At 45.6% G+C, this 10,007-nt stretch overlaps 1 protein-coding gene across 1 annotated transcript; it reads right to left on the reverse strand.

Moving 5' to 3' along the window:
- Positions 1-373: 373 nt before the first annotated feature.
- On the reverse strand, positions 374-7,991 carry RNPS1 (RNA binding protein with serine rich domain 1). Its single transcript, XM_088064353.1, has 7 exons — positions 7,878-7,991; positions 5,754-5,909; positions 5,297-5,488; positions 3,910-4,012; positions 3,254-3,407; positions 2,659-2,800; positions 374-1,453 (listed from the first exon to the last, which is right to left on the reverse strand). The coding sequence occupies exons 1-7, from the start codon at positions 7,883-7,885 to the stop codon at positions 1,348-1,350; spliced, it is 861 nt and encodes a 286-aa protein (XP_087920479.1). The 5' UTR covers positions 7,886-7,991; the 3' UTR covers positions 374-1,347.
- Positions 7,992-10,007: the final 2,016 nt, after the last annotated feature.

Here is a 10,007-nt window from a genome sequence, read left to right on the forward strand (position 1 = left end):
CGAGCCAATGAGCGGCGCGAGCCAATGAGCGGCGCGAGCCAATGAGCGGCGCGAGCCAATGAGCGGCGCGAGCCAATGAGCGGCGCGAGCCAATGAGCGGCGCGAGCCAATGAGCGGCGCGAGCCAATGAGCGGCGCGAGCCAATGAGCGGCGCGAGCCAATGAGCGGCGCGAGCCAATGAGCGGCGCGAGCCAATGAGCGGCGCGAGCCAATGAGCGGCGCGAGCCAATGAGCGGCGCGAGCCAATGAGCCCGCGGAAGGGGGGACAAGCACCGCCCCCTTAAAGAGGCCACGGCCCCTCACCGCACGGCCCCAGCGCCGACTTTGCCCACAGCCCACCCTGCGCGCCGTACGCAGCGAGGCAGCACAGCCGTTCTCAACCCTACTGCTTTATTCAATAACTGCTTGTCCTACACAAGTACAAACACAATATAGCCCAAAAGGATACAAAGTTATACAAAACAAACAAACAAAAATCTGTATAGTATTGACTGTACAACTGGTGGTAAATTCTTTGCCTCTCCCTGGGTGAACCCCAGCTCATCCATCCAGCATGGTGGCTTCAAGCCTCCCTCTCTGCTTTGCAGTTTCCAAGGGGTTGGTGCTCAGTCGCTCATTTGGGATTTGTAAAAGCACGCATACTCTTTCACTGCAGATTGAGCAGGAAGTTTTTGCCAACACCCTCAACAAAAAGGTGAAACAAATCACTTAAGGGGGCAGCTACAGAATATTTCTTAGGATTTGCAGATTCTTCTCTGTAGTATCATGTTAACTGGGCTGGACCATTTTTGGGTGATTGCCTAGTGTCAGCATTACAGAAAAGCTTACTCTGCAGAAATCAACCATCCAGGGGAACTGGAATAAAGCAACAATTCTGTATTGAATTAAGTCTCAGGCAGGTCTGGCTTCCAGTTGCCCTGAAAAATCCCGTGCTGGCACCTGGAGATCAAGGTATGTGGCTCAGTCTTACTCACTGGGGTTCTGAACTAGCTCAAGATTTACATGCTGCTCTGTACAGCGTGCTAAGCGTTTACAATCACCAAGCAGCAGCTGCTAACTGGAGAAAGAGAGGCTGAAACATCTTTCCCTCTCTCTATCTGGAAAAGATATTTTTGCAGCCTTTAAAATCAAAGCCATTTTAAAATAATTTCAACTCAATGCCAGGAATCCAGAAGCCTCACAGTAAAGGTTACTGGCCAGGAACTCACGCTCTCTCCTGTTACACTGCCTTCACTGCCAGGATTATCTCCTACTCCTCCTCACCCAGACTCATTATAAAAAAAAGATACAATATTCCACCTGATGGGATTTAAGTTAAAAAGTAAAAAGCTGTCCAGTCCTTTTGCTTTATCTTGAGGAGTTTGAGCTGGAGCGGCTGCGATGGCGTCTTCGTCCAGGAGACCTGGATCGGGATCGCCGGCGAACAGGGGACCTGCGCCGAGGAGACCGGGACCTGGCAGGGAAGGAGAAAGCTTCTGTTAGGAGACAAGCAACAGGTTCAAATAACTAGTTGGCTCAGCTACCAACTTTTTTAAAACACTTCCCTGCCTCCTGCCAAAATCCCTCACACATCATAGGAAAAGAGCTTGAGCAAAACACAGCTCCAGAGAGGACACAGCAGGAATATTCTGGATATCCCCCCTCTGTTTAAGGAACTGGCAAAAATTATTAATACCTGAACAACAGACAAGAAACTTATCTTCGTCATCAAGGAAAATGAGCTCAGATCCTACATCAGATCCTCCTTCACCTGAAGTCATCTTTGACTCATAAAAGAGTGATATTCAGGGGAAGGATTTATCCAAATCCTTTCAAATTACAAGGAAGCTCCTTAGAGGAATCTTACTCAAGAAGCAGTTCAGCTTCAAGCTTCTCAGTACTACAACCAACAGTCATAGCAGTACAGCTACTGCCATGACAGAAGTTCCAGGCACAGAATACTAACAGAGCTTTAACAGGACAGTGAAAGTTGGAGTAGGAAAGATAACAAAGGAGGAAGGAATGGCAAACCTGCATCTGTGAGACCTCAGCAAAAAGTGTGTTTAAAGGAGCACCAAGAAGCCCCCTGGATCTTGTGCCACAGTAACTACTGCTCATCTTTAAACCTGTGGCTCAAAGCAGTTCAGCAATCAAGTTACTACTGACAAGACATTTTGAAGACATGTAAACACTCAAGACTCAGAACAACTTATCTGAGCACAATCAGGCAGCTCCAAGTAGCACAACTCTCAGATCACACCTTGGGGCCAGTGTACTCCACTCACCTGACACAGGACTGCTTTTTGGTCATACGCCATTCAGAAATAAGGGAGGGAGGTACAAGGGCCTCTGAAAAACAAGAAGCTGGCACAGCCTGCCCCAAGTGTTTTGTCAGCCAGAGTCTGTTTCCACTTCCACCTTGAAGCCTTTATGCAGAAGGGACTCGAGGGAACAGGCTGGGAAGGACAAGACCTTTCCTAGAGACTGTGCTCAGGGTACAGACCACAGTAGGCATCCTAGAGCTAAGGAGTTAGAAACTGCAACCCAGGTTCAACCCTGTTGATGGCCAAAATGTGTTACTGTCACTTGGCAGGGGAAAGTCACATCCAACAGGATTGCCAAGTCTTTCAGTGATAATGAGTTGCTACTGAGAAAGAAAAGCGTTGTCCCAGCTCTCACCTCCTCCTCATGCGAGGGGGTGACCTGCGCCACATTGGCGGCGGTGGCAGCATCCTCCTGGGGGGGCTGAAGCGTCTAGGAGGGGGTCGAGGCCGTGGTGCCAGCACAGCTGTGGCCGTGATCTCCTGACCGTCAATCTGACCTTTTTAGGGAATCACAGAGACAAGGAGAAGTACTTTTCAACACTAACATATACACATCATATTACTGCAACTCATAGCTTTGTCACAAGCAACTGAAGTGGGATCAGCCCATGGTGCTCCACACCCTGCTCAGGGGCTATTCTGACAAAGTCCACACACCTACTCGACTTCTTTACCTAATCCCACCAAACTGAAGTTCAGATGTAAACCAGGAAAAGTTTTCATAGCTTAAACTAATTTTTTCACTATTTAAAAAAAAAGATTATTTTTAATAGTTCTGTGATTTCTTGGATCTGTCCTGAATCTCACAAAAGTCATTTGGCTGAAAACTGGCAGTATTTTACATCAGTTCACCTAAGACAACCCTATCACCTCTAACTCATTTTCTGATCAAATCAATCTACTCTGAAGATTTTTTTAAGCCCCCAGACTCCTTGCAGGTCATCACCTACCTCCATCCATGTGTTTCAGGGCTTTCTCAGCATCATCTGGGTTCTCAAACTCCACATAAGCATAACCTTTGGAGAGGTGTGGGTTTAGCCTGTCAACTGGCATGTCAATCATTTTAATCTTCCCATAAGTGGAAAAAATTTCCATGATGTGATCCTGCAAAGAGAGAGCAAGACTTACGAACACAAAGCACACTCACCAGCCAGGTTTAGCTGGCACAGAGCAGTAAATCCACAGCACATCATTTTTTCAGCAGCCTAAACCTTTTACCCCTGAAAACCTTTAAACTACATTCTAGCAAAAACAACTCAAGCCAGCCCAGCTCTCTATAGATCCTTTATCAAGAACTGCCCAATATCCATTATGCCTCCAAGGTAATTTCAGTGGCTGTCCCAAATTCTATAGTTTTCTCCCTAGTAAAGCAGGATATAAGGTCTGGAATATTGACAAAACTTCTTAAGCACTACAGTGTCTCAGAAGCCTTTATGGTATTTGACTCAGTAAAATCCTACCAAAATTTTCCTCATTGATCAATCAGGACACAAACAATAGCAATATCTTGGCAACCAAGAAGTCCTGAGAGCTTTGAAAGAGAAAACTCACACATTCTCACAGAAGACCATGAATGCTTGACTACAGGAGAACATGCCATTATTACCTTGGTCACATTTCTAGTGAGCCTTCCAACATGCACTTTTGTGGGTCTAGGTGATGGGCTCCGCCTCTTCCGCTCCTTCTCATCTCTCTTGGGTGGTTTGGACCTGGTTTGGACAACAGAAAACATTTACAGTTTTCAGGGAACAAAACCAAAGTCAGTCATTCCCACTTGATTAAAAATACTATTTTTATTGAAGGGCATCTTTGTCCTGAAGAAGTTACAGTGTTGAGGTTGTGGTGAGGGTGTTCTACTCAGAAACACCTCAGGACTTGAATTTGTCATGTCTGCTTTTGCTTTGGAACCTTTTGAAATTTGAGAACTTTTTTTGCAACTTTTCAGCTTCACTGCAACTAGGGTAACAAACACAAAATTTAGCAAGCACTTCTATGAAGTTGTGGTCATAGTTAAAGCATTTCTCAGTTGTTAACACAAAAACTTCTTTGCCTCAACAACTGAAGAGGCAAAATAGGGCCATGAACAGCATACCACAACCAGGCAAATGAATGGATTTGATTATTTGTGTTTCTGTATCTTCCATTCACTACAGAGGTCCAAAATTGTTTAAAAAATCTATTTTAAATTAATTGCATATCACAATGCCTTCGCAGTTAAAAAAAATCTGGAATGAAACTTTAATCTGTAAAAACATCAGTATGCAGGAAATTTATATTTATGCTTCTTCCTAATCTTGAAGTCCATAAATTGAGTGATACACTAAAAACCCCACAATGCCTTAGGCAGATTTTATCAGGCTTCATCACCTTATGCAGAGGAAAAACTATACAGGCATTAAGATAGTCTGATTCCCATGTCACCCTTACATGGGCTTCCTCTGCCCTCCTTCCTTTTTTTTAAAGTAAGAATATAAATATATTCTTATAATATAAACATATTTTATATATATAATTATACACACATAATTATATATTATATAATTATAACAAAATTATTATTTAAAATATTCTTTATATTCTATAAATATAAAATTATTTTTTAATAAACAAGAATATAAATATAGATTTATATACACATATATCCTGGATTTAGTTCTGACTTTTCTGTTAGTCATGGCTGTAGTTTATAGGAACTGAACAGCTTTAATCTAATCTAGGCCCATACTACTAAGGAAATACCGATCAAAACCATCTCTAAAAATGGTATTTATAATCTTTAAACTCTTAAAAATTAGATTTTTAATCTCTCTTCCTACAGGGCGTATGTTTGGATTCTAAGGAAACAGAGCACACCTATTCTAATAAAATTCACATGTCTAAGTTATGGAGAAAGCAAATGGTCTTCAGAGAACAATCTGTTCTGATCACAGTCTTGTATTCTACATGGAATTAACCTGACATCTGACAATTCCTAGAAAAAAAATAAAACTCACTTGGAGCGGGATCGTCTCCTGTTGTCATGTCTCCGTCGAGAGGGACTGGGAGATGCAGAAGAGCTGCTGGAACTGGAACTGCGTGAGGTGCTGGAGCTCCCAGAGCGGCTTGAGGCAGAAGAGGAACTTGAGCCACTGCTAGAACCAGTGCTGGAACTGGACCCTGAGCTGGAAGTTGAGCTGGAACGGGATCTGTTTCAAGGAGCAGAAGAACAAAAATTAGTGGAATACCCAGAAAAACAACAGCTGAGAAACTTCTGACAACTACAGAGAGAGCAACTGTGACTGAGGCTCCACAGCTCACCAGGCAGCCCAAGAAATTCATACCTAAAATATAAACCCTCTTAAGTCAGACAATGTGACTAACACAACACAAGTTTTCAAGAGGCCCACAACTACCACAAATAAAGCTACTGGCTTCTGAAAATGCTGTCATTTTGTACATAAAAGTGCCCACCTAGTACTGCTGCTCCCGCTGGAAGCACTGCGTCTTTTGCGTGTCTTGTCCCGACCACGATCCTTTTCACCTGATTCCTTAGTGGCTGCTTTATCCTTGGACCGGTCCTTCGATTTCTCTTCAGACCTGTCCTTGCGCTTGGTTGGTGAGGGAGCCCTTCAACAAAAAATTGCAGAAAGCATTGCTTGCTTACTTCAAAAAAAAAAACATAGACAACAAAAGCCCCACACCCAAATAAAGAACAGGACAGCAACAAGAAACACTGAACTTTGAATGTTAACTCAGGATTGCTGAAACTGTGGAGTTAAAGCTTTAGGTAATTCCAGAAACTTTACAAAAAGTTCTAGCAAACTCTTCTTTTTCAATCCTGGTAACTCCTTTTCCCCTTCAGAGATATTCAAAGCAGCAATGAATGAGGCCCATGTCTCAAATCTCACTTCTAACTCCTCAATTCAGTAAACCAGTTCTCTCTTTGCTCTAGATAGGAAAGGAGATAGATTTAACACCTCTCTATTTAGCACTGAAATGCTGAGCATTAGCTGACTTCCAGATGCTTGCCATGTGAGGGCTGTATCTGTCAAAAAATCTGCAACATCTATAAACATGCTGCATTTCAATTATTCCATGGCGATTGTTTAAAACCTGCATTACAAACCTGCCTCCAACATTTTAATAACCTCTAAAGGAATGTGACGTCCTCAACTACCAAGGAATAAAACATTCAGGGAATGAGCAGAAGTGTGTTGGAGCAGCCAGCTTTATCTGCAGCAGCACTGAATATGCACAATAATGCAGGATGCTGGCAACATCTCCATCACGATGTGCAACACATGCAAACTCAGTGAAAAAGAAAAAAAACTTCTCCAGCTCACAGCATCCAACAATCTTGTTGCTTCTGTGCTTCTGGTAAGCAGTTACTTTATTCTCTGAATTACAATTGAATGTATGGTTGGGAAGATTACTTCTGAATGGCCAAACTTGCTTTCCTGATTTTCAGCTTCACAGTTTTCCCTAATCCACCAACTGCAAGAAGCAACACAAATGAATATTCACAAATGCAGCTCTCTGCACAAATCAAGGAACACCCAAGGTGTTTCTGCATGGAGGACAGGAAACCCACACCACAGATGTGCCACTAGCAGAGCTTGCTGGGAAAGGAAATGTCTCCTCTAGCACCAGTGGCAGGAAGAAAGCAGCCTATGGACACACAGTGTTGCAAAGGGAGCCAAGACAAACAAATCTGTGTAGGTCACTCAGCTTTAGAACATTCCTATCCAGCTCTGTGCCTCTCCAGTGCAAGGTGTGAGGGGGCTGCAGTTCAGAAAGCCACGGCATGAGCTGAGCTGGGCAGCACAGAACAGACAAGTTCCTGGTTTCACAGACCAGAAAACTTTAGATTTTCCTTTCATAAAATCACTGGGTGACTGGGTTGGTATAGCGTGAACCTTAAAGCTTATCACTTTCCAACCCTCCAGCCATGGGCAAGGAAACCTTCCACTGCACCAGGTTGCTCCAACCTGGTCTTGGAACACTTCAAGGGATGGGGCTTCTCTGGGCAACCTGGGCCAGGACCTCATTACCCTCAAGTGGAACAAGGAAGAATTTCTTTCTAATCTCTAATGTAAACCTGCCCTCTGTCAGTGGAAAGCCATTCTGCACTTCAGGCCCTTGTAAAATATCTCTTTCCATCTTTCTTATAGGTTCATTTCAGGCATCAGAAGACTGCAATTAGGTCACCCCATTTTTCTTCTTCTAAATATCACATAGCCATGTTTGAGTTATCTCTGCCTACACATCAGCACAGGTCATGCACCTGTGGACTATTAAGAGTCACGATGTTATTAGCATACAAAACTATCTGTTAGTGCCCAAGAGTCGGATCTGGTTTTACCCCTTCTGGGAGAAGTGAAGAGGAAACACAAATAAAGACCGCATGTTTGCCGTTACTCAGACCGCTGCTGAGGCAGGAAATAGAATCACAGAGTCAATTACATTGGAACAGACCTCTGAGACCATCAAGTCCAACCTGTGACCCAACACCATCATGTCAACTAGACCAGAGCACTCAGCGCTGCATCCAGTCTTTCCATAAGCACCTCCAGGGACAGTGACTCCACAACCTACCTGGGCATCTCCTTCCAAAGCCCAATCACCCTTTCTGTGAAGACATTCTTCCTAATGTCCCATCGAAACCTCCCCAGTGCATCTTAAGACTGGGTCCTCTTGTCCTGATGCCCATTGCCTGGGAGAAGAGCCTGACCCCCCACCTGGCTACAATCTCCTTTCAGGTTTCACTGCTTACTGCTCCTTGGGACAGATGCTTACCAGCTGCATTTAGGCAATCTCCAAACTAACCAGTTTTTACTCCCTTCTCAGGAATACCACTGGCCAAACTCACTTTAGTTGGAACCCTAATCCCACCCTGTGGGCATTTTCACCTGCACAAGTTCAGGCATTCACTGAAATATGTAGAAAGAATAAATCACAGTCCTCACACAAAGCTGTACAATACTGCATTTCTAAGAGACATGCTTCTTCCCTGCAATCAAAAACCTCTAACTCTCTAACAAATAACAGGTTAAGGGTATCCACCCCAGAACAGAAAGTCTAAGAGCAATCTACACAAACCAAACGTCCATCTCACACATTCTGCTTCAGAGACAGAATCTGCACACTCAGAGCAGCTGTTTTGTGATAAAGGAAGCAAACTCGCTCGCCCCTGGGCTTCCCGTATGGCTACAGGTGAACCCTTTACTGACAGTTTGCTTCAGGTCTTCAGCTGCAAACCGGCAGAATTCGTGGTGTGGAGGGTTCGGCGCCAGGCACTTCTCTGCCCACTACGGCCGCTCGGCCCAGCTCTAGGGCCGGCGAGGCGAGGGGCAGCAAGATCCGCATGTCGTGGATCCAGTACAGCACCCGTGGAGCACGGGGCCGCGAGATCAGCACAGCAACACGCCCCTGGGGCCCGCACAACGCTTCTCCCACCGGCCGGGCCGCGGCAGCGCCGACACGCGGGCCTGGTTCCCCGGCCTTCCCGCCTCCGGCCGCGGCTCTGAGGCCCCATCCCTGACACTCGCGCCGCCATCGCCTCTTGACGGCCCCAGCACACTCCTCCCGGCGCCCCGCGCGGCGGAGGGGCCCGTGGGGACGCGGCCTGGCCGCGGTCCGGCCGGATGGACGCGGATGGCGCGGATCCCGCCCCGCACTCACATCCTCGGCGCCGCCGTTTCTCCGCGCCCGTCGCACGAGATTGACGCAAGCAGGCGGGAAGGGGCAGCGTCGGCGCGTGGTGATGGCGTCATAGCGGGGGGCAGGACGGGTGGAAGGGCTTAAAGCGAACAGGAGCGGGGTGAAGGAAGAGTGCAGCTACAGTATGAGTGGTGAAATAAAAGGTCCTACAAACCCTGTCCCGCATAATAATATTAATGATAATAGCAGCTGGGACTTCAGCTCTGGATTTTAAGAGCTTGACAACCTAGCAGGCTGTAACCGCCACACTTGAATTCTGGGCCCACCCTGTCACGGATGCAGGTTGCAGATTCACAGTACACAGGTTCTGATTTGAGGCGGTGGCGGGTATAGGGACGGCACTATTGTGAGGGGATTTGCCCTCTCAACTGCAAGAAAATTGGGAAGAGGAGGATAAAAGACTTAAGATTAAGCACTATTCAGAGGTATTTCATGAAATGTGGGAAGGATATCCTCTCTCTCCCTGCCAAATGTGTTTGCTGTGAACTTAAAAGGAAATTTGCCACTGCAGGCACTGATCTTCTGACCTGACCACATTGGCTGCCTGACTTTGACTTCAGAGGAACTAAGTCAGAAGTGTATTTTGACCCCATCCCTAATGCAGGACATTAAGTGTCTCTCTGAGACAAAAAAAAAAAAAGTTCTTTCTGAGAAGCAGGTGTGCTGATCTACTGAAATGTGTGGCCACAGGCACATCTGTTAAATTCCTAATGACAGAAGATTCACCTCTTGAATGCAGTGCGAGGATATGTCCCATCTACCTCCATCAAGGATATGAGCAAGACCAGGGAAGATGTCTGAAAACCCATGTGTAGCAAGAAGGAAAACAGACTTATATTCTGTTCTGCTGCAAAACCAAGGGGTATTGCATAAAACCTGCCATGGAACAGGTTCAGAAAACAAAGAAAACCCCAAAGTAAGCAAAAAGGAAGATGTTCGTCACACAACATCTTGTTAAAGGGCAGATTTCCCTCACAGGCTATCTATGGACATGATTTTCTGAGC

The sequence above is a fragment of the Pseudopodoces humilis genome, chromosome 18 (genome assembly GCF_049639895.1).
Source record: "Pseudopodoces humilis isolate 2021_Gansu_Grassland_sample_001 chromosome 18, ASM4963989v1, whole genome shotgun sequence".
In the NCBI taxonomy this organism is placed as follows: Eukaryota; Metazoa; Chordata; class Aves; order Passeriformes; family Paridae; genus Pseudopodoces; species Pseudopodoces humilis.

Bases quoted from the DNA above. Each gene is read 5' to 3' on its own strand.
- RNPS1 (XM_088064353.1), bottom strand. The intron at 2,801-3,253 runs GTAGGTGATGAC...TTCCCTAAAAAG, and splicing joins CCTGAAACACATGGATGGAG to GTCAGATTGACGGTCAGGAG. The intron at 1,454-2,658 runs GTGAGAGCTGGG...CTTCCCTGCCAG, and splicing joins CCCCCTCGCATGAGGAGGAG to GTCCCGGTCTCCTCGGCGCA.